The 24,801-nt window shown below is 49.2% G+C and overlaps 1 protein-coding gene and 1 long non-coding RNA gene across 21 annotated transcripts in view; one reads left to right on the top strand and one right to left on the bottom strand.

The window, feature by feature from the left end:
• Positions 1 to 17,608, bottom strand: part of TNK2 (tyrosine kinase non receptor 2) — a 39,749-nt gene extending 22,141 nt beyond the window's left edge. For 7 of the 20 annotated variants that reach the window (XM_061411492.1, XM_061411473.1, XM_061411411.1 and 4 more), the window contains exon 1: positions 186 to 599. In XM_061411492.1, coding sequence (XP_061267476.1) covers positions 186 to 263 — 78 coding nt within the window. In that variant the 5' untranslated portion in view covers positions 264 to 599. Of the gene's footprint in view, positions 1 to 185; positions 601 to 2,825; positions 3,211 to 3,484; positions 3,574 to 5,132; positions 5,272 to 17,516 lie in introns of those variants that run through there. The other 13 variants (XM_061411403.1, XM_061411443.1, XM_061411483.1 and 10 more) reach the window with 9 other exon arrangements.
• Positions 17,609 to 18,845: 1,237 nt separating this feature from the next.
• On the top strand, positions 18,846 to 23,034 carry LOC133244424 (uncharacterized). The gene is made up of 3 exons (XR_009735399.1): positions 18,846 to 19,058; positions 22,167 to 22,296; positions 22,737 to 23,034. It is a non-coding gene; the product is annotated as an uncharacterized LOC133244424 (long non-coding RNA).
• Positions 23,035 to 24,801: the final 1,767 nt, after the last annotated feature.

The raw sequence follows: 24,801 nt of genomic DNA on the forward strand, positions 1-24,801 counted from the left end.
ACACACACTTCCCACACAACACTTTGCCGACACACTCGTCACCAAGAACACAGCCACCAGGGCAGAGAGGCCCTGAGCCCCTGTCGAGCCCGCCCCGTCCTTCTCGCTGGCCCTCAGCGCAGGGCTGGCTCTGACGAGCTGATTCAGGCCCGGCTGTCCACTCCCGCCCCCAGCCCCCCACTCACTGTGTACAGTCTCCGCCGGAGTCTGGCTAGAAGAGGGAACGAGAGCTCGAGGCCCGGGAACCGACGAGCTGCTGGCATCTCCACGGAGAAGGACCCACCCTGACCAGGTCACCGGGGCTCTGGCCCGAGAAGTGGGGGGGATGGGGGACAGTGGTCTCAGCTCCTGAACTGCAGGTACTGCCCAGAAGGGAGGTTAGCCAGAGGTCTGCCCCAGAGGCCCCCAGAGTCCACACCAGGAGCGGTGAATACAGTAGAAAAATAGGGTGGTTCCCTTTGCTCTACTCTACAGCTGTTTCCACAGCTGGCCAGCCTGGCAGGAACGAGCTAGTTCTTCTCTGGGGTGGCTGTAGCCTGGGTCCTCTGTCCTGTCTCTCTGTCTTCTCTTCAGTGCAGTGGTCACAGCTCAGCCCTACTCCCGGGCTCCCCCACCCGACTGCCCGCCCTCCCTCCGCCTCCCTCCCTCCCCAGCTGAGCAGCTCTGACACTGGCTGAAAAAGGACCTTTCTGAATCACTGCCAAGAAGGCGGCGGGAATGGGGGGACTCTTCCTCCCAGCCACCCGCGCTGCCCCCCCCCACCTCCACATACACAAGGCCCCCTGTCTCTGGCTTCCACCCCAGCCCCCATAGTCGCAGACAACTTCTGGGATTTTAGGGTGGGGGCCATGTCAATCAAGCAGCAATATACAAAGAGGCCCCCATATGTGCTTGTGTGGGGGCTCTGAGGGCTAGTGAGGGGGCCTGGACACCAGAAAGTCAATCCTGGACCTTGCATGCAGACCCTTCAGAGACCCTCCCCCATCTCCCAGCCCCAGCCTTGGCTGGGCGTCTCCTGGCTCAGGCCCTAATGTGGCCCTGTTACCCTGGTGCCCGACGGAAATAAGAGTCTGGCAGCCTGCCAGAGTGGGGCAGTCCAGCCAAGGGTGGGTGGGGGTGAGGGGGACGGTGAGGAATCTCCACCCCCTCCCCTGGGGTTCCCTTGTCTGCTACGCACATCACCCAGGATGCCTCCTCCCCAGACCAGCTGGCCAAGATCCAAAGCCCCCTCAAAACAAACAAATAAGCCCCTAAACCCTGTGATGGCTCCACCCCAAAACTATAGGATTCCAGGCTATAAGATGTCTCCTGAACAGTACCTACATACAGGGACAACAGCCCCAGCTAGAGGGAACTGCATCACTCCATCAACCCCCCTGGGCCCCCCATGTTCCTAGAGCTGACAATTGATCCCTCTGGCCCTCCTCAAGGGTGCCAGCTGCTCTTACACCCCCCTCACTACAGCCCCCAGACACACCTGACAGCTGCAGGAAGTTCTCTCAGGCTCCCTCAGCCCCCACCCTCAGCCATGCCCAGGGAGCCCCTGTTTCTTGCACACTGCTCTCTTGTCCCTCTCCAGCTGGCTACCAGCTCTGGGAGCCCCAGCTGGCTGGTGGAATAGGCAGCTGGGGTGAGAGTTTTGGGGAGTCAGCATCCCAGGCTCTTTCTAGGGCCTCTCTCTCAGTGATTGACCTTCCTGGCAAGGAGGTGCTTGAAGGGACAGACATTTCCTGATCTGACCCAAGGCGGGAGGAGGGGGCATGGGACACCCCCAGGCAATCAGTCCCTCTTTCCCAGCCCCCTCTCATCCCCCACTACCCAATACTTATGATGCCAGCCAGGTGCAGCCTCTCCTGGGTCCCAGTGAATCACCAGTCTTAGAATGGAACCACAGCTAACGGACAAGAGGAGGTCAGGTCGCAGTCACACTAGAGCTAACTTTCCCCTAAATTCTGGCACACAATGCCCACAGCACAGAGAAACCTATTACCTACCTCCCACCAAGCACCACTCTGAAGGAAACCCAGGCACCTGACTTAAAGGGGACAATTTAAGCAGGATCACTCCCTCTGTCGAAAGTTGGGGGAACTACTGGATTGGAAGGGCCGAATTGAAAATTACAACCGCCCAGAAAGATGTGTCCCAAACTCACTGGAACCCCAGACCTGATTCTCCCCTTGCACGTCAGGTAAGAACAAGCCTCAACAGCTTGCTCAGCAATCCAGCTGTAGGAGGCTGTGAAGAAAAGTAAAGCGTGGTCAGGGGTCAGAGCTCCGACTAGCTCTGGACCCCTCTCTCCCAGCCTTGGAAAACAGCACCCTTCTTCCCCAGCTTTGTCCTGTCAGTGACTGCCCTCTATTGGCCAAGAGAGAAAGTGCTTGATCTCCAAGGGTAAGGGAGGCAGACCCGTAAACACCCTGATCATATTTTCCAAAGCAAACAAGGACATTTGGCTTAATATGCAGATTCATAAAGCCAGTAAGAGGGAATGTCCAGGCACACGGACTCTGTGTCCGTGAAAGACTAAATCCATATCCTGGCAGTGCTTCCAGTGCTCCCATGCAGCACTAAGGCAAGCCCAAAGGGCAGCTTAATTGGGTCCTAAGGACTCAGAGACACTGAAGCAGATGTCAGCAACAGAAATTCATCACCACTGACTTTCCCCATCCTACCCCACACACAAACACACCACCATTCTTCACCCAGCCTCCTAGCCCCCAGGATCTGTCCTGGGGCCCAGAAGCATAGATACCCCTCACTCCTGACAGGCTGTCCTCAGCTCACCAGCAGACCTCGGGGTCCAGGCTATCTGGCTGCCCCTTTACCTGCGATTCCTCCTCAGCCCCAGTCAGGCGCTGATATGCAGATCTCTCCCCCATGAAATCCAAACTCCCGGCTTTAGGGCCAGAGAGGGGAGCAGAGCCCTCCCGCAGCCCCCCACCGCTCCAGCGCACCGGCAGCGTCACTGCCCTGCGTCCTGAGGGGCCGGGCCTCTGACATCCTTCAGAAGGAGGGCAGGGGCTGTTATAGCGCCTCGGCCAGGGGAAGGCCAGGTCCTCTGCCCCACATGCACCCCACATCTGCCACCTGCAGCCCGAGCAGAGCGGGTTGGTTAGCGGCCTCTCCCGCTGTGCCTGCGGCTGCCCTTCCCCCAATCCCATGCCCAGCCTCCATTCCAAGGAGCCACCTCTCCGCAGAGCAGCGCCACCAGCTGCCCTCCCGCCCCGACCCAGAGAGCCAGGTGTGGGTCCGCACCTTTACTGACCACAGACCCACAGCTCCCCTCAGCCCCTGGCCGCCTCCAGGACCTCAGAGCCACCGATCAGGTCCTGGGAATTCAAGAGCCCCCATACTCCATGATAAGGAGGGGGATCCATCCAAGAGCCCCTATTCTGACTCAACCCGAGACCCCTCCCTCTAGACCTTGGGGCCTGAAACCTCTCCTTCCAGCCCAGCTTCTACCTGGCTGCAAGAATGCGCCCACCTGGCAGGCTCCGCAGTGCACCGCCGCGGCTCCGCACTGCCGCTCCGCACTCCGAGCTAACCTGCCCAGCCCACTCCTCGCCGGCTATGGAAGCCACGCCCCCGGCATCCACACAGGGAAGGAGACCGCAGGCCACCGCAGCCCCCGCCTCCGTCTCTTGGCCTTGACTTCTCCCTGCCGCCGTCCCTCCCCCATCCCACCCCAAGACTGTGCTGGCCCAGTGCCAGGGAGCTCAGAGCCTTCAGGGCCGGGGAGAGTACTGGGGCTGACCTCTCTGGCCTCAGAAGAGTGCAAGTACCCACACTCCCTGCTGGAGGAGCTGCTCCAACATGAGTCCAACGGGCAGTCTCCCCAGTGCCGCGATGAGGACACTGCCAATGGAAGAAGGCCCACTGCAGAGGCTCTTCCTCTCCCTCTAGCCCGGAGGGCCCCAAGGTGCCACACGCACACCCTCTCATTACGATGGCATGTGAAGCATCCACTGACTCCTCAGCACCAGCTATTTAGGGCTGAGCTCAAGGCACCCTCACCCCTTTGGGGTTTGGGGCAGAGGAGGAGGGAAACGCTGAGACATCAACACACACCACTTCAAGACTGAGGAAGGAGACCCCAAGTGGGCACCAAGTGAGTTCCCATAAGGCTCACTGTCTTCAAAAGCTCCTTCTCCACCTTGAAGCACGCTGGTACAGGGGATGACCTTGCCAGGGTATGTGTTGTTACTCAGTCATGTCCAACTCTTTACGACCCCATGGATGGTAGCCCACCAGGCTCCTCTGTCCATGAGATTCTCCAAGCAAGAATACTGGAGTGGGTTGCCATTCCCTTCTCCAGGGGATCTTTCTGACCCAGAGATCGAACGGGAGTCTCCTGCATTGCAGGCAGATTCGTTACTGCTAAGCCACCAGGGAAGAGACCCTACTAGGCAGGGTGCTTATTCTAGGCAGAAGCTCCTCTGCTCCTACTGCAGGTCTCCAGAGCTCCAGAAGGCAGAAACTGGTTTTGGGAACAGCAGCAGGAACCCAAACTCAGGAGACTGTAGAGATAGAGAGGTTGAAAAAGATGCCCACACATCCTTTCTCCAGGTTGGATAAAGGGTTCGATCTAAACCATTCCCCCTTCCTGCTTTCTTCCTGCCTCCTCCCTTCCTAAATCTCTTGCCTCCTACTGCCATCCTGCTACAAGACATCCACAAGATCCAAACTGCCTCTCGGGTTTAGGGAATCTACCCCACAGGTACACCCCATGATCAACAACTTGGCCCCTTATCTCCAAAGGCAGCCGATAATGGCCAGGAACCAGCCTGCCTCTGCTGTCCCCTCCCCTCCCCCAGGCTCTCCTACAGCATCAGTGGAGTGACAAATCTACACTGAGGAGCAGACGTGACATGTAATTTCCGGCCAGAGGATTTTTCCAAAACAATCTACCGTATTCTCGAGAATATATGCCAACCCCACCTCCAGGCCAGCCCTCTCCCACCTCTGCCTTCCCTCTTCTCCAGGCCCTGGAGGGAAGATAACATATAGGAGAGGAGAAAGAGTGTGTGTTTGGGGAGAGGGGGGCGGGGGATAGGTTATGGCTCTTCTTCCGACCTGAGGATTATCTTGCCTCCACATGCTAGCCCCACCAAACCCAGTCAACTTCAACTCACCCCTCTGTGTGCAGGGCCTAAGCTTCTGGACCAGGGCCAGGCTGGTTCCCCGTGGGACTTCATCCCAGAGGAACTGCATCAGGAAACCTCACTCCTTCAGGTCATCCCAGGTCTGAAATCACACTGGTCTGGGAGGAGGCTGGCCACAGGCCAAGGGAGAGAAGAGGGTGATTCAGACACACACCATGGCTGTCCACACCCTCTCCATCTCCAGGACGCAGTGACCCACTCCCTTCCAGGGGAGCTTGGCAGCTGAGGTCCTGGGATAGACAGTCAAGGCTGAGGCATATTTGCCAGCACTGGGGGGCGCACAGGCCTTGAGTCTAACTAACCCTGAAGGTTCTTCACCCTTCTCCTTAACTGCTGGTATTTCTTAAGACTTTGAAACTCTCCCTTCCTTCTCTCTGTACCTGGGGGGTGGCAGTGGGGGGTCACCTCCTCTCCTCCTAGGGTTCCGATTAGCCCCATGTGCATTCCTGAGCTCCTGAAGCTCTAGACCTGTGTTTCCAGACATGTCCAGCTGGCTCCGCCAGGGGGATACAGGGGTACCACACGCGTCCACACTGAGCTCAGCCTCCCCGACCTTAAACCAAGCGTGTGCTCCTGTCTCCGGACTGAAAATGTCATAAGCCAATGCCAGCCACCTAGGCTGGAAACCTCACCCTGGGCTCCCCGACCATAACTCCCTACTCACTCCCCCATGGGGCAGACCATAAAATCTGCTCTCTGCCTCCTCATTCTCCCTCCCATCAATCTCACTGCGATGAGAGTCAGAAAGAACCTGAACTGAAATCTTGGTTGTATCACTCTCTAATCATTTGGGCAACTGACAACCTCTAAGCCTCAATTTCCTTATCTGTAAAATGGAGATAAACAATGCCTCCTGCATCAAGTGCAAACTCAGTGAGGTCACGAGTAGCACACCTGGCACAGCATCCGGTACACAGTCCCTACTGTTACACTCATCTGAACACAAGTCTCAAGTTCCTTTCCTGCTTGCATCCTTCTGTAACTCCTCACTGAGCCAATTACAAGGCCCTTCACAATCCACCTCTCGTATATTTGTCCACCTCCACCTCTTTTATCATTTCCTTCAAATGTCTCCATGTTCCAACCAAATCAAATAGCCTTTCCTGGAGCTTAATGTCTTTGTGCTATGCTTTGCGATTTACTGTCTACATCATGAACTCCTACACATCCCTCAAGACCCAGCTAAAACATCACTTCCTTTATGAATTCCTATTTCCTATTCCCAAATGGTTAATTTTTTTTTTACAATGCTTCCTATGTTATCTTGTTAAAGTATATTTGAAACCAAAGTGGCATATCACATAATAGCACATGTGGAAAATAGTCAAGAGAATGAAAAAAAATGTTTAATTATCCATCATGTTCTGCTCCTTTAAGGGTCACTGTTTCTGTACCACTCTGTATTAATATAAAATTCTATTGAGGGAGCCCTACATACGTACCTCTCTTGTGGTTTATACATTGTAAAATAACCATCTGTTTATATCTGTCACCCTGAAGAAGAATCTGGCAAGGCACAGGTGGTCAACAGAGTTCGCTGAAAAGGACCTCAAGCCTTTGTGATGGACCTGTCTATATTCCAGTGAGCTGTGCCACCTACGTCCAGTGAATATCAGGAATAAACCTGGTTGCCCTCGTTGGCTCTGGCTTTGCTCCGCTTCCCCCACCAACCCCTACCCTCTGTCATTATTTCTAATCCAGAAAAGCAAGTAACTTTGTGTGGGCTACCAAACTCGTTACAGTTACCCCTGTCCCAGAACTACTAAGCTACTTTGCTCCCACAAAGCTATTTCAGCTCCGGGGGACAGCACAGCAGTCCCTCAAGACAGAGGGGGAGTTTTGACTGAAGGCTGCCTTCTCATCAGACTGGACGGAGATGCTGAGAGAGGGAGAGCTGGGGTACAAGACGCCACAGGGTTGACTGATGGGAAGGAGGTCTGGTTTGTCAGGCATCCCAGCCGCAAAGAGAGAGAAAGGACAGGGACAAGGCAGTGAGAGGGTGGGAAGGCAGGGCGTGGAAGCCGGCACAGACACACCAGGTCAGGGACCCTCCTATACCTCATCTCCTTTGACTCCAACAGAGAAGGAAGTGTAACTTTCAGAAAGCAAAGGGAAGAAGCTGACTAAACAGCACAACACAGACCCAGGCTGAGCCCAACACCTCACCATATCTATCAATTTGCTCTTGAACGTATTTTGTAGCTGTTTCACGCTCCACCAGTTGAAGACTGGTGTGCCAACCCTGACACCCAGAGAGAGGACACAGAGAGTCCTGACACATTCCTGAGGCATCCCTCCCCCGCATAGAAACACCACCCGCGTGTGTCAGTGGGTAAATTCCAGCAGCTGTCTGGGTCTCTTGCACACACGTACCACACACGCCTGAGTGCCAGGGCTGGGATGCAGGGCACTGCAGCGAGCTGCCTCTCAGCACCCTCTGGCCCAAGCATCATCACGGCACCAAGGCCCAGAAGTACAGGCTCCTGGGAAGAGATGAAGGATGGAGTCCGGCTTGCAGCAGCCAGCCACTCCCAGAGCTCTTCAGGGCTGGTCCTGCTCAGGCCTCACCCCACCCCCACCCCCTCAGCAAGAGCCTAGAGCTGAAGGGGCCTATTGTTGGGGCCTGGAGGTGGGGTGGGGAATGAAGCCAGAGCTGTGAACTGGAGAGCATTTACTCTGAGAGCGGGACTGCTCATCCCCCTGGGACCATGTCCACACCAGAACCCCAGGAGCTAGGAATATCCAGTGCAGGGTGGACTGCTGAACTGGGAGAGGAGGAGTCCGAAGGTGGGAGTGAGAGAAATGTCAGGGACTACAAAATATTTTAAGTTACCTTACATCCCACCCATTTTAGCCATAAAGAAACTGAGACCCTGAAAGGGAAGGACCACGCCAGGTCTCAGGCGCCTTAGAAGCTGTCACAAGGAATGGATGCCTACGAGTCAGGGGAGATCAACAGTTCAGAGCAACGGTGATTCCCGTCTAGCCATGAAGGGGCAGCCTTGCCAAGGTCAGGGGCCTGGGAAGAGAACTTGCCTCAGTGGGAGTCACAGCATCCAGGCGACAGGCAGAGACAGGAAGAACCCGGAGTTCTCACCTCCAACAGAAGCCTGTGGCTCCCAGAACCTAGAGGTGCTGAAGGAGGGCCCAGACCAAACTTCTCAACACCCGCCTCCTTCAGTCACTCACCACATACCCACTATGTGCTCACCCTGTGCTAGGTTTGGGGGAGTATGACAGAGAAGTCACAACCTGGGTTCTCAAAAAGACACTGTGTGCAAGTTCTTCACTAAAAGCTTTTATTTTTTTATTGCCTGAATAACCTTCCCCCTTACTACCCTACGTTATCCCAGTTTTACAGATGAGGAAACTGAGGCTCTGGAGACATGACCAGGGTCATACAGGGAGTAACAGCTGAACCAGAATTCAGTCCATATACAACCGGACACGAAACGGCTTGGTTGGAGGGTTGGGGCTCATGGAGGGCAGGACTGGAATCCTATTTGTTTATATTTAACTGAATGAATTCATGGATCCTGGGAGGAAGTTTAAAGAGGGGACAGAGGTTTCAGGAAAAGACACATGCACATAATTCCACTTCTTCCCAAAACCCTCCTGAGGTGGCAACTGTCAAAAGAGGAACTTTCTGAATGGCACAAGTCCCTAAGGACAGGAAGAACAGCAGAGGAGAAAAACCACAACAAAGCTTTAGAAGCCAGAAAGCAGATGGGCCAGTGGCTACGGAGAGCAGACCTGAGAAAATCCCCAGTCTCAGGGTGAAAAGTCCTTGACTGCCCCCCACAGAATCCTCAGAAGACCTGGGAACTAGCAGCCCCAGAAACCTCTAGAAGAAGAACAGGAGACAGAGAGAAGTGCTAAAAATACACAGGATTAGTTAAAAGCTGTTTAAGAAGCAGTAAGACCCCTCTGGACTCCCTCCCCAATACAAAGCCACTGGGTGGCTGCCCTGGTACCACCCAGCAAAGTCGGGACTTTCCTTCAGAGGTAAACTGCCGGTCTCTGACTGGCACAGCAGGCTTGGCTGAGAACCGGATGCCATGGCCCTAAAAAGGAAGGCACACATAGACATGGCGATTCTAGTTCCCCTTCTGCATTCCCTCCAGCAACGTGGAGCCAGGCCTCCATCTCCTAGCAGAAGACAGGGGTATCCTTTCGGAGGACTCTGAACAGGCAAGAAAGATACAAAGAAACCAACCCTGGGAGTCCCCCTCAAACCGTCCAGCCAGGTCACCATACGAAGAGGCTCAGTCAACAAGACCACCCAGTGCTTGCAGTCAAGAGCAGATGACAAAAAAATTCTCAGACACCCAAGCAAAGCCTCTAACATGGAAGAAAGTAAAACACAGAAAAAAAAGAACTGAGAATAAACAAGACTACACAAGAGAAGAAACCTTCTGACAGAAAATGCTCATTAATATCCTGAGAGAGACAAGATGTTTCATCTTGTCTTCTTATACAAAACAAGAAGACGATATATATATATATATACATTTTTTTTTAAACAAGGGGAATAAAAAATTACAAACAGGCAGAAGACATAAAAAATTCAATAGACCCATCACCACCTCTCCCAGCAGTCTTGCCCTGGCAGTAGGTGCTTATAAATTTGTTCAACAGATCTATTTGCAAATCTATTTGTTGAATAAATAATGAGGTACTATTTCAAACTTTAATGCCCATACAGATCACCTGAGGATTCTTGTTAAAATGCAGATTTAGATTCCACACATATGGGGTAGGGCCTAAGTTCTGCATTTCTAACAAGCTCCCAGTGATAATGTGCTGGTCCTTAGCCTACACTCTGAGAAGCAAGGGTCTCGGCTAAACTCTGGAGCAGTGGTTCTCTGCACTAGCTGTGTATTAAAAAATCACCTGGTGGGTAGGAATGTGTCAATGTATGGGTCCCACCCACTGAGATTCTAAACTTGGTCTAAGTGAGATTTAGGCACCATATCGTTAAATCTCTTCAGATGAATCCAGACTGGGGTTAAGAACTGCTGCTCTAGAGAGAAAGCCTGTAATTGTGCTAATCATTGGTCCTGGCCAGAACAGTCGTGTTTTCAAATATTCTCCGCCACTGACCCTGACCACTCTCAGAAGGCTCTTCTCATCATGGCCATGAGCACCAGTTTATGGGACTACTTACTATACAGATGATAATTCTTAACACTAAATCCTATTAATGTCAGTGGATGGAAAAATCATTCTACTAAATTTCTAAGAAATTCATTCTGAAAATTTCTTCTTCAGATTCACACACTTCTCTTAATTTTTCTAATTTAAAAAAATCTGAGTCTTAAAATGTTAGCAAATTAAGTCCTTAAAAAAAAAAAAAGGTGTTTTTTGTTTTTTAGTGAAATATGGATACTTCCCTAGCCAAAAATCCTAACCCATTCTTCCAATATGTCTATTAAAACTTAAGGTGACTTTAGTAGTTTTCTGTCTATTTCATCCATGCCATGGGATAAAAGAACATCAACAGACATTTTCTGCTATCAAAATTGCTAAAATCACAACAGAAGGGATGGAGGGAAAAGTACAGGGAATTGCCACAATGGAGAGCAAAATCCACACCAAAGCTACATAATTAAAGAATATTGGAGATGAAGAAAAGACGCTATAAACTTCTGGGCAAGGGGACAAAACAAGGATTGGGAATGACTTTAGACATTAATGTTAACTCTGGAACTTAACAGCAATGTTTTTAAGATTCCAGAGCAACTGCCAGCCTGAAAGTGAAAACCGCTCAGTCGTGTCCAACTCTTTGCGACCCCATGGACTGTATGCGACCCCATGGACTATACAGTCCATGGAATTCTTCAGGCCAGAATACTGGAGTGGGTAGCCTTTCTGTTCTCCAGGGGATCTTCCCAACCCAGGGATCGAACCCAGGTCTCCCAAATTGCAGGCAGATTCTTTACCAGCTGAGCACAAGGGAAGCCCAAGAATACTGGAGTGGGTAGCCTATCCCTTCTTCAGCAGATCTTCCCAACCCAGGAATCGAACCAGGGTCTCCTGCACTGCAGGCAGATTCTTTACCAACTGAGCTATCAGGGAAGCCCATTTCCAGCCTAGATCTCTATATTTACTAATTAAGTGACTTGATTATCAGACTGGCAAGGTCTCAGAATAATCTACCATTCTTTCACCCTCCTCTTGGGAAGCTATTGAACGATGCGCTATCCCAAACTAGAGAATAAACGGAACAAAGGGGAAGATAGGAAATGGGAAATGCAACACGGGAAGGCAGTGATGGAAATGCCCAGGATACTGAAAGGGAGAGCCCAGGAGGACAGCTAAGCATCCGTGATAGAGAGCAATTAATCCATGCCATCAGAGCACAAGGTCTGAAAGAGCCTTCTTCAGAAAGGTGAATCTGATAGAATTCTTAACAGAATTGACATCCTGAGAAATTCAGACAGCTAGTGTGGGGTCTAACTGAAAGGTACATAGAAAACTAAGCAAACAAGAAAAGTCAACTCCAGGAAAAACAAAAAAGTGTGCAGGAAAGGAGAAGTCATGGTTTACTACATCATACCATAAACAATGAATAGCAGACTGATGAAAAAATGAGATACATCCAGAGTGGATGGACTGGAAGATGGGAAGAGTAAAGGTGGTAGTGAGAGAATTAAAGTAAAATCCCCAGCTCTGGCCAAGACAGAACAATATAGATCAGACTTATCCTCCTGACAGAAACAACAGAAACATGGACAAAATACACAAAATGGTTTTGAAGACACCGTATATCAAGATACAAAGACCAGTGATACCTAGGAGACAGGAAACAGAGGAAGTCAGCCCTATAGTTGAGTTTCCAGGCTACAGAACAGGGAACTAAAAGCCCACAGATTCAAGAAGCTCAATGACTCAAACACAAGACACAAGAAGAAAAGTATATCATTGCACATCATAACCCAATTGCTCAAAGTCAGTGATAACATCTCAAGAAGTAGTTGGGAAAGGCAAAGGAGACATGCTACATACAGGGAACAAAGATGACAACAAATTTCTTGCAGAAAACAATGGAAATGAGAGGACAGAGACACTGTATCATTAAAACTAGTGATTTACAATTCTATTCCACTGAAAATATCTTTTTAAAATAAAGACTAAATAAACTGTTTAAACATATAAAAGCTGAAAGAATTCAATACCAGCAGACCTGCACTATAATAAATGTTAAAAGAAATCCTTCAGACAGAAGAAAAATAATACCATATAGAAATGTGTGTGAGTGAAAGTTGCTCAGTCGTGTCCAACTCTGTGCAACCCTATGGACTGTTGCCCACCAGGCTCCTCTATCCACGGGATTTCCCAGGCAAGAATACTGGATTGGGTTGCCGCTTCCTTCTCCAGTATAGAAATATAGATTTATGCAAACAAATGAATAGCACTGGAAATGGCAACTACATGGTTAAATAGTTAACATATTTTTCTTACTGTTCAAAATACTTTAAAAGATAAATTAACTGTTTAAATAAAAATCTTACCATTGCTGCATGGGGGTTGTCACGTGCATAAATAAAATTTCTGATAATAACTGCATAAAGGAAAGAAAAAGTGAAAATGTACTATTTTATGGTTCTTACATCACTTGAAGGCAGACTATAATACATCAAAGATGTATATCATGAATCCTGCAGACATTACAAGGAAAGAAAACTATCCTCATAAAAATAGATGCAAAAAATCTTAACAAATTTTTTAGAAAACAGCATTCAACAATAGAAAGAATAATCATCATGACCCAATGGAGTTTGTCTCAGGAATGCAAGGTTGATCTAGCATTTGAAAAAAATTAATGCATGACAATTCCACACATTAACTAAAAAAGAAAATCCTATGATCATTTTGAGAAACACAGAAAAAGACATTTGACAAAATCCAACATCCATTTCTATGGATTTTCTATTAAAAATCCCAGTAAAATAAGAATAGAAGGGAGCTTATTCAAACTGATAAAGATCATACATGAAAAAAAACTATTCATAATGGTGAAATACTGAAGACTTTCCCCTGAAGATCAGGAACAATATATCTAATCTTCCACTTAATATTATGCCAGAGGATTAGCCAGTGCAATCAGGCAAGAAAAAGAAATAACAGATATAAAGATCAGAAAGGAAGAAGTAAAACTGCCTGTGCTAGCAGATGACATGACAGTCTATGTATAAAACCCAATGGAAGCCACAAAAAAGCTACTAGAACAAGTCTGTTCAGCAAGGTGGGAGGATATGAGTATATAATACTCAGAAGTAAAAAATTGGAAATTGAAATTTAACAAACAACACCATCTTACACCAACATTGTTGGCAATAGCAAAAGGTCGTAGCAATCATTGATGAATAAATGAAATGTAATATAGTCATACGATGGATGACTATTCAGCCTTAAAAGAAAAAAATTCTGACACATGCTACAACATGGATTAACCTTGAATACATTATGATAAGTCAAAAAAGCCAGTCACAAAAGGACAAACACTGTATGATGTCAAATTCATAGAGACAGAAAGTAGAATGCGACTGCCAGGGGCTGAGGTAGAAGGAGGAATACAGAGGTTGATTAATAGGTACAGAGTTTCAGTTCTGCAAGATAAAAAAAAGTTCTGGAGATGGATGACAGCAATGGTTGTACAACATAAATACACCTAACCTGGAGAATCCCAGGGACAGAGAAGCCTGGTGGGCTGCAGTCCATGGGGTCGCAGAGTCAGACATGACTGAAGCGACTTAGCAGCAGCAGCAACCCTACTGAACGACACACTTAAAAATGGTTAACATGGTAAGTTTTCTGTTGTGTATATTTTACCACAGTTAAGGTAGATAAATTTTTAAACAAAATGCTGAATTCCATTAAAAATGCCATTTATAACAACACCAAAAATTTGCAATACTTAAGGATACATCTGACAAAAGATTTAAAGGTTTGTACACTGTAAACTACAAAACATTGGTGAAACTCATAAATATAAATAAATACAGAGGTGCACATTGTGCATGGGTCAGGTTCAATATTCTAAGATATCAATTCTCCCCAAATTGGTCTATAGAGTCAATGCAATTCCAGCAGGCTATTTTGTAGAAATTAACAAATGGCTCTAAAATACAAATGTGCAACAAACCCAGAATAACTACAGCAATTCTGAAAAGGAAGAACAAAGTTCAAGATCTTTCCGTGATTTCAAGACTTACAATAAAATCTAGTGATCAAGATAATGTGGTCCTGGGATAAAGATAGAAAAGTTAGATCAATGGAACAAAACAAAATTCACAATCAGATCTACACATATACAACTGATTTTCAATAAAGGTACAAAGACAACTCCATGGAGAAACAAGTCTATTCAAAAAATTCTGGTGAACAACTGGACCTCCACATGCAAAAAACTGAACACCCTGCACCATATACTAACCCAAGAATTAAACCCAAATAGACCATAGACCTAAATGTAAAATCCATAACTATAAAAGTTATAGGAGGAAACCATCGTGCTTTCAGTCAGGCAGAGAGTTCTTAAGACACCAAAAGCGAAATCCATAAGAGAACACATTGGTAAATTGAAGTTCATTAAAATCTAAAACTTTGGCTCTTTGAAAGACACAGTTAGGAGAATCAAAATGCAAACCAAAGCCTGGAAGAAAATATTTTCAAATCATATATCCCATAAAAGGCTTGAATCCAGAATACAAAAGAACGCCCAAAACTTAGAATGGAAAAAAAAACCCCACACAATTAAAAAATGGGTAAACAATTTGAACAGACACATCACCAAAGATAAACAGATGGCAAATAAGCACATGAAAAGATGCTCAACATTAGTCATTACATAAACGCAAATTAAAACCAAAATGAGATAGCATTACAGACCTATTAGGGTGTCTAAATTTAAAGAGACTGACAAATGCTGACAAAGCAGCAAACTAGAACTTTCATACACAGTTGGTGGGGATGTAAATTGGTACAACCACTGTGGAAAGCAGTCTGGCACTTTGTTAAAAAATGAAATGTACATCTACCATATGCTCCAACTATTCCAGTCCTAAGGATCTCTCCAAGAGAAATAAAAGTATATGTCCATACAAATAATTATACAAATGTTCTTAATAGTTTTACTGTAATAACCAAAAACTGAAAACAACCCATCAGGAGGTTAATGGATAAAGAGACTGTGGTATGCACATACAAAGGAATACTACTCAGCAATAAAAAGGAATAAGCAATTGATACACACAAGAACATGGATGCATCTCAAAATAATTATGCTGACTTAAAGAAAGCCAAGCCAAAACAAACAAACAAAAATACTGTATGATTCCATTTCCTTAAATATAGGTAATGTGAACTAATGTGTAGTGACAGAAAGCAGACCACTGTTACCTAGGGAAGGGGGATGGCAAAGGAGGGACAGGACGAATGAATTACAAAGGGGCACAAAAGAACTTTTGTGGGGGAGTCTGAAAATAATGGGTATGTTCATTATCTTGATTGTGGTGGTAGTTTTCCAGGTATATACAAATGTTAAAACTTATTAAATTATGTTTTAAATATGTTCCAATAAATATATTCCAATATGTTCCTCAATAAAGCTGTTAATAAAAACAAAAAAAGCACTTCATCTTCCAGAATAAAACACAGGGCAGGGTAATAATCATGGACTTCGGGGACACAGGAAAAGGTCTGGGAGCACCAACCCCTCCTACCTAATGTCCACTCCCATGGCTCCTAGGAAGGTGGATGCTAGGCTGGCAAAGGGTCTGAGCCCTCTGCACTGAGGACACTGTCGGGAAAACAGCAGCCCACCTCATAGAGGAGGAAACTGAAGCCCAGAGACATTATCTTGCCTCAGAGGGTTACACAGCTAGTAAATGGTTTAAACCCAGACCTGCCAAAGTCCTTTCTCTTCATCTACCACAAATTCAAGAATCAACCTGAAAAAGGGTAAAGGTGTGCGCTTGTGTGTCTGTACTCAGAACAATTCTCTCCACTGAAACCAGAGAGCCAGAACCAGTCTGGCCATCCCAAGAGCCAGACTCCTTGGACACAGAAGCTGAACTTCCGGTGCCTGAGTGTTTGTGGTGGCAGGATGACAGGCAGGCGTGGGATGAAGCTGACAGTCAAGTCTGGGTTTGCATGGGGAGCAGGCTAACCGGCTCCTCCAGCGGAGTCCCAGCAGCTGCCTGCCGAGGATGCCACCACCACTCTCCATGCCTGACAGAAAAGGACCATCTCCACCCAGTCCGGTTGGGACAGGGGTTCTGGGGGCCATCTGACTCAGAGCCACTCCCTGGGCTGGGGCAGAGATGGGTCTTGGCGACGGTCCTGAGACAGGCAGCAATTTGCACCCACCTCCACCTGAGGGCTAGAGAAGCAAGAACCCACACAGTGCCAGGTAAGAGATGAACATCCCTAAGAGGACGAGGCCCATAGATGAACCACCAAGTCCCTATGGGGCAGGAATGAACAGCCTGGCACCCAGACCATGAGGGAGTCAAAAGGAAGCCATATTTAGCCCCCACCTCTGCAAGCCCTACCTCCAAGCTGGGCTGGAAGCTGGCCCTGGCTGGTACAGAACTCATGATGCCACAGCTCAGCTGCTCATCTGTCCACCTCCTTGGGGTGGGGCAGAGGTCTGGGCCACACAGGATGCCCCGAGTCCAGCGATGCAGATACCCCTCCTCTCCCTCATTTTCAGACTGGGGTCCTGAGAGCCCACACGGAGACAGGGCCTCACCAGTGGCTCTCCACCCTCCTGCCCACTATTTATCCTTGGCTCTGGGCCCTCACTATTAATCAAATGTGACAAGAAGGTGTGGCGGGAGCAGGTCAGGCTCGTGCCCAAGTCACTGATTGCCACACTCATCTCAGCTCATGTGGCTACAGTTACAAGATAAGGTCCTGTCCTTGCAATGTTGCCCCTTCCCTTTTTGGGAATGTGATTTGAGGACGTGAAGCAGCCTGTGCTGACTGCACCACCCCAGCTAGGGCATGAAGCACCTCCACTGGTAGCTGGCTGGGGGGTGGGGGGGAGGCGATTACTTCCTCTGCAACCTCACCCTAGGGCTACCCCTCTCTTCCTTCTGCCCAGGCCTGGCAGTCACCCAGACAGTCTCACCGCCAGTCTAGACTCTAAGGAAATGTCCCATCACTCCAGTTGGCACAAACAGTGCTGGGGGGAGGGGCCCTGCCTTGCCGTTGAAAACTGCACTGCTTGGGTCCTCTCCAGGTTTAAACACGGGGAAGGAAAAAAAAGGCAGTTCGGAGACCACGCTCTCCTGAAGTAACTACAGCCCCCTCCTTCCAATTGAGAACAGAACTGGGCTTCCTTACCTGCTGCCTTCCACTGGCTCACTGCAGACACTGCTTCTATGATGTCCCAGCCGAGGTGGCAGAAAAGGACCCAGCAGGGCACTGCTTGCTACCGGGCAGTGGTTTCCAACGCCCCCAGGTTCGCGGTGCTCTTCTTCTCCCCTCTCCCCAAACCCCTACATTCTGCGCTCACCTCGACCCCGGCCCGGACCCGCCCGGCCCTGGTGCCGAGCAGCCGGCCCGTGGGTTACCACCTCCTCCTCCGCCTGCGCCTCCGGATCCTGTGCCCCTCAGGGGGACCCTCCGCCTCCTGGGACCCCTTCCCGTCCAGGTATGTTTCCTGGACAGCCCGCACCACCTGTCCCTCCTGTACCCCAGGCAGCCAATTCGCTTCCTGCACCCCCAGACGTCCCTCTCCCTCAGGCCCCCGGGGCCCCACTGGCCGGGCCCTCCCCAGCAGTTCGAGTCTCTTGCGACGGGCCGGGACCTCTCCCAGGACCACCGCCTCCCGTCTGAGGTGCCCGCAGCTCTCCCAGTACTGCTCCCCGGAACTTTCGAGCTCGTCTCTGCGCTCCCAAGAGCCCTCCCCGAACTCGGACAGCTGCTCGGGCTGCTGCAGCAGCCGACGTGGGCTCCCCTCCCCCCGTTCCTGCACCCCGGTGCGGGCCTCACCCCGCTCCTGCACTGCGGGGCTGCTTTCCCCTTTCTCCTGGTGCTGCTTGCCGGGCCCCAGCCCCTCCTCCTGCACCACCGGCCAGCCCGCGGAGCCAGTCCACGGCGGCGGGCGCCTCCAGTCCGCGCCGTCCGGCGGCCCCCACACCACCCCCAGACTGGGCTCGTGGCCCCGGCCGCCCCGCTCCTGCACCCCCGGGCCCACCCCGCCCTCCTCCTGCACCGCCGGACCCACGCCCCCCTGCTCCTCCACGCCGAGCTTCAGCCCGCGGAGCTGCTGCGGGCCCCAGCTGAGAACCCCGACCAGCTGCGGCTGCTGCTCCGGCAGCCCTGGGCTGAGCCCGCCGCGCTCTTCCTGCACAACTCCCCGCCTGGGGCCCCCAGCCGGCACTGCCCAACGCACTCGCCTGCCCCCCAGAGGCCGCGCGGTCCCGCCCCTCCAGATGGTGCTGTCCTCGGCGTCCGCTCACACCTCCCCGCGCCCGGCTGCTTCCGCCCCGTCCCCCGGGGGAGGGGGCTGCGGGGTAGCGTCCCCTCCCGCTCCGCCCCCCGTCCCGGTCCCGGCTCCCTGCCCTCGCTCCTGGGCGTCGAGGTCCGCCCGCCGGGCGCCGCGCCCTGCGCCGGCCCCCGCAGGTGCTGCGGCCCAGCGCGCCGGCCCAAGAGCCAGGAGCGCCCGCCCTCCCGCCGGAGTTCCTGGAACCCGCCTGCGCCTGCGCCGCCCCAGGGGGCGGGGCCCGACGGGATTGACCCGCCCCTTTAAGGGGCCCTGTCCTACTTACTCCTCCCTCTCCCTCTTCCTTCAAACCGGCTACCACTCCCCCTTCTTCATCCCGCCAGAGGAGCTGCTTGCGCCTTCTGGTGGAGCCAAAGGGAGAAGACGTGAAGCAGAAGGTAGAGAGTTCACATTGAGCCGGTGTAGTCAACAGGGCCCAGTGGAGGAGCATTGAAATAGGAGCCTCGAATTCTAAGCAGCAGTTCAGCCGCTCCCCCTACTTACCATGTAGCGTTGAAAAAAAAAAAAATCATCACTTCCCCCTGGCCTCAGTTCCTTCGTTTCTAAAATGAAGAGACTGAATTGGGAAGTTTCCAAGGTCCCAATCCAGTGAGTGAGTGACTGCAGAGAAGGAGTCTAATCCTAATCTCTCAGCAGCAGCCCAGAGGCCAAACTGGACCGCCTTGACCCTTTCCCTGGGTCTAAGGGGGAGCTGGGCTCAGGCCTGTGACACTTCTTGCTAGGGGAGTACAAGCATAAAGAGCTCCAGGCAAAGAGGGCCTTCCTCCCTCCTCCACTGCTCCCTCTTGGGCCTGCACCTCGGAAGAAGGAGAAAATTCAGAGCTCTTCTCCCAGTGTCGGTGCAGCCTGCCTAACCCAGCCCCAGGCAGCCTTGTGTGTGTGTGTGGGGGGGGGGGGGGGCCGGGGGGGGGGGGGGGGCGGCTTATAACCCGAAGACTTAGGGCAATTGGCCCTGTTACTGACTGTACTTCATCTGTAAAATGTGTATAGTAATCAAACAACTCCAGACAGAACTGTCCCAAGGATCAGACAGCAGAGAACTCTGTAAAGGTGTCTTCTCTGCGCGCCTATTCTCCCGCGTTGGGCCCAAGGGCTCTGGTCTGAGACAGTGGGGCAATGAGAAGGGGTGGGTTCTAGACGGCTATGGGGGGCTGGACTGGGTGGATTTGGGTCATGGCGTCTTGCCCTGTGAGGTGAGCAGGACAACTTCCTACTAAATCATTCGCTACCAGTGTCTGTAAGGTTTGCCCTTTGTCATGGAGCAGGGGCCACAGAGCAGGAAGGTGAATGCACCCAACCTGGGCCGAGACAGGGTGTAGGGCGCCACAGGTGATAGAAATGAGGCTGTACACAATTAAGCAACAGCTGGTAGAATGAAGCCAGGGTTCAAATCCAGTTTTCTGACTCCCAAGTCTGCTCTGAACCACTAAGACACAACAAAGCAACACCAAACCCAGGAACTTTGGGAAGCATCAGGTCTGCCTAGGTTTTGGGGATCAGTAGATGCAAACAACAATTTGGAGCAAGTTTTTCTGCTAATAAATCAAGCTCAAAATTAAACAAGGCAAGAGGTCAAAGCACCTACGTGCTGGATGGTCCTGCTGATTCTCTTAGGGGAGCCCGACTCCCCATCCTCCCATCTCCCCTCCAGTTGCTCTCAGGGGCCAGACCCATGCCTCTGGTCCCTAGTGCAGGGTTACCTGGACCGTTAGGCTCACAGAAAAGAGGCCTCCTGCTCCCCACACCCATCCTGCCCAGTCCCAGCTCCTGGACTGTCCCCACCACCACGTTGAGCAGTGGGAGCTGTGATGGGAATTGTCTCAGAGGATGGCTCCTTCTCTGCATTGTCTGATGACTCTGGTACTAGTAGCCAGGGAGTCTCATCTCCCCCAAGGGGACTGACACCATAATGGAGTAAATGAGACAGGCTAGAAGCACAAGGTTCAGGAGATTCAGGAGGTGGCTGCAGAAATAACCCCAGCCCTCCTGTATGCCTGTGCCAGTCTCTTCCCAGAACTGGAACTTGAAGAGAGCTGCCCACAGCAGAGTGACTCTGCAGGGAGAAGGGCTTGTCGGGTCTAGTTCTAAGTAGAGGTGGCCCGAGCTGCTTGAGGGAGGCTTGTGGCGCTGCCCTTAAGAAGGCTTGAGACGGTTGCACGCAGGGTAAGCAGGAGGGCAAGGAAGGCAGCCTGTCTCATACCTGTAAGCAGGTGTTCAGCCAAGAGTGGTGGATGCTGCGGAGTTATTGGGCTGAAGGTTTTTCTTTGGTTCTGTTTTGTTTTTAAAAAGAGAGAAATGTTTTTAAACTCCTGTTACAACCTAATAGTAGCTGAACTGAATTTAGTGTTTTAATTGGCTTTTTTTAAAATGAAAAGACAATAATAGAAAATGTCAGAATATAATCTTTTTGAACTTTTCACTGAGTCATAACATGCATCCAGAGAAATGCAAAGACTTGGGTTTTACAAAGTGTGTATACCCAGGACTGAGATCAAGAAACACCACAATCAGGATTCATATATAAGTTTTAAAAGAAACTTTATTATATTAATCTTCAAGCATGCCCTTCATATTCATGATTTACTTTTAACTTTCTGACAGCCCCATCCTGCCACCACCCCCAACATAAACTCCATAATAACAGGAAGTTTTGCCTGGGAACAGACTGGCACAGGCACCTAGAACAATGCCAGGTATACAGTAGGTGCCAGGAATACTTATTGAATGGATTAGAGTCCATCACAGATAGTGTAACCAACCAGATAATGTAACTCTATGGGGCCTTCCCAGGATAGACCGCCCCCCTACCCACCCCACCATGTCTTCCGCCTGCCTCTTTTCTGTAGAAAAACTTTAGCCTCTTAGGCCTTCCCCAAGTTCCAATAAAAAATAAATTTAATCAGAGAGGTAAGAAAATGCAGAAATAAAGCATAACAGCCAAGCAAGACGAAACAGTAATACTTTAGCCGTTAAACAAAGTCAAGACCCTTTAGTTCCTCCTCAAGGGCTATAGATAATATCCTAAGCCATGTCCTTTGAGCTGTTTGACAGATACTAAAACCCCCACCAGGTGGAATAAGTTAACTGTGTGCTGCCCACAAGCATGTAGACCCCGGACCAATTGGAACCAGCAGGTTGGTGATGTTGACTCCCAGTTACATCACCACCAGCCAATCAGAAGGAGATCCATGAGCTGATTATGCATCCTTCAATCTCCCCTCCCTCACTCTGTCCTTAAAAGTTTTTCCTGGACCCATCAGGGAATTGGGTCTTTGGAACTCTAGCTGCCTGGACTCATTGCCTGGTGTCCTGCAATGAATGGTGCACTTTTCTTGATCACAAGAAAGTGGATTAGCTGTGCACAAGTGAACGAATCCAAGTTTGCTTCAGTAAGAATAATAGAAGTATTTTTATGATATTTTAATTTCATTATTTACAAATGTATGTGCTGTACATCCTGCTATAAAATGTGTTTCCCTCTGTAGGTCAGAGGCAAAAACTTCTGAAGGCAAGTGCTCTAACTTGAGAAAGTTGGGGAGGCTGTGGTTCCGGCCAGGGCGATGAGTATGGATGAAGTGGAATAGTATGCTGGCTTGACCAATGCTTCTCAATCAGGTTCGTATTCAGCAAGCTGGGAAGGGGATGCTGAGATTCTGTATTTCTTTCAGGCTCCTACACTTGAGTAGTGCCTTGAACCCAGAGATTCTCCATAAGGCTGCACATAAGAATCACGTGGGAAGGGCTTTTAAAAACTCTGCTGCCTAAGTTCCACCCCAGAACAATTAAATTTGAATCTCTAGGATGGGGCTCAGCAGCCATTGGTTTTAAAAGTTCACCATGTGCAAACAGAAACAGTGGGTGCTGGTTCCCTGGAGTACCTCCAGTGCCTGAGCTGAGGTGGGAGGAAAGTGAGGTGTGGGGTTAGGACAGATATCTGAGCAAACGATGCAGTATGACAAAGGACCATCTGCCCCTTAGTGGAGCTTTTAGAGAGGGATTTCTAAAGGAATTATTTGGCATGGGGCTATCTGTTAACCCAGGTCACGTCTTCCCAGGACCGAGAACGGACAGTGCCTTCATCCTGTCGAGCAAGTCGGAGCTCCCCAGAGCTGCTCGGGCAGCTGGGCTCACACGCTTCCAAACAGTTCAGACAGTTACTAGAGCAGTGGGAGGAGATTCTGCCAGCTGCTCCCACGTGCCTGCGCCTTCTGCCGTGCTAGAGAAAAAGCCAGATGAACCCAGAGTTTACAAGCCCTGGATCAACATAGACTATTCAGAATGAAGCGCCATAGTCCTGGGTTCTGACGCCCCCTGGTGGACACTTTGAGTTGAAGTTGGTAACCGACAAACGGACTAAGGTACTCTTTTACTTATAATTTAACTTTTAATATAATTTTTAAAGGTTACTTTTCACTTAAAATTAAATTACAAAATATTGGCTGTATTCCCCATGTTGTACAATACATCCTTGAGCCTGTCTTTACACCCAATACTTGCTACCTCCCACTCCACCACCCCTATATTGCCCCCCCATAACAACTACTTTGTTCTTTGTATCTGAGTCTGCTTTTTTGTTTTATTCACGTTTGTTGTTTTTATTTTAGATTCCACATATAAACAATATCATACAGTATTTCTCTTTTAATTAATTTATTTTAATTGGAGGATAATTACAATATTGTGATGGCTTTTGCCATATATCAACCAACATGTATCAACCACAGGTATACATGTGTTCCCTCATCCTGAACACCCCCTCCCACCTCCCTTCCCACCCTATCCCTCTGGGTTGTCCCAGAGCACTGGCTTTGGGTGCCCTGCTTCATGCATCAAACTTACACTGGTTATCTGTTTTACACATGGTAATATACATGTTTCAATGCTATTCTCTCAAATCCTCCCACCCTTGCCTCCTCCTACTGGGTCCAAAAGTCTGTTCTTTACACCTGTGTCCCCTTTGCTGCCCTGCATGTAGGATTGTCATTACTGTCTTTCTAAATTCCATATATCTATGCATTAATATATGGTATTTGTCTTCCTCTTTCTTATTTCACTCTGTATAATAGGATCCAGTTTCATCCACCTCATTAGGACTGACTCAAATACGTTCCTTTTTATAGCTAAGTAATATTCCATTGTGCATATGTACCACAACTTCCTTACCCATTTGTCTGCCGATGGACATCTAGGTTGCTTCCATGTCCTAGCTATTGCAACAATGAACATTGGGTACACGTGTCTCTTTCAGTTCTGGTTTCCTCAGTGTGTATGCCCAGCAGTGGGATTGTTGGGTCATATGACAGTTCTATTCCCAGTTTTTTAAGGAATCTCCACATTGTTCTCCATAGTGGCTGTAACCAATTTGCATTCCCACCAACAGTGTAAGAGGGTTTTCTTTTCTCCACATCCTCTCCAGCATTTGTTTATAGACTTTTGATAATAACCATTCTGACCAATGTGAGATGATACTATTTATTATGGTTTTGATTTGCATTTCTCTAATAATGAGTGATGTTGAGCATCTTTTCATCTGTTTATTAGCCATTCTTATGTCTTCTTTGAAGAAATGTCTGTTTAGTTCTTTTGCCCACTTTTTGATTGGGTTTATTTTACTTCACATAATGCCTTTAAGTCCATCTATGTTGCACAAATGGCAAAATTTCATTCTTTTTGTGGCTGAGTAGTACTCCATTGTGTGTATGTACCACATCTTTACCCATTCATCTGCTGATGAACATTTAGATTTTTGCTGTATTGGCAATTGTAAATTGTGTTGCTGTGAACATTGGAGTGCATGTATCTTTCAAATAAGTGTTTTGGGTTATTTTCATACATACCCAGGAGTGGAACTGCTGGGGCATATAGCAGTTCCATTTTTGTTTTTTGGAGAAACCTCCAGTTGTCCACAGTATTGACATCAATTTACATTCCCATCAGCAGTGTACAGGTTCCCTTCTCTCTACATCTTTGCCAACATTTCTTATTTGTGTTCTTTTTAATGATGGCCATTCTGACAGGTGTGAGGTGGTATTTCATTGTGGTTTTGATTTGCATTTCCCTGATGATTAGCAACAATGATTATTGCCAATTACCTTATAATTTGGTTATGCTTTTTTTGCT

The sequence above is a fragment of the Bos javanicus genome, chromosome 1, assembly GCF_032452875.1.
Source record: "Bos javanicus breed banteng chromosome 1, ARS-OSU_banteng_1.0, whole genome shotgun sequence".
In the NCBI taxonomy this organism is placed as follows: Eukaryota; Metazoa; Chordata; class Mammalia; order Artiodactyla; family Bovidae; genus Bos; species Bos javanicus.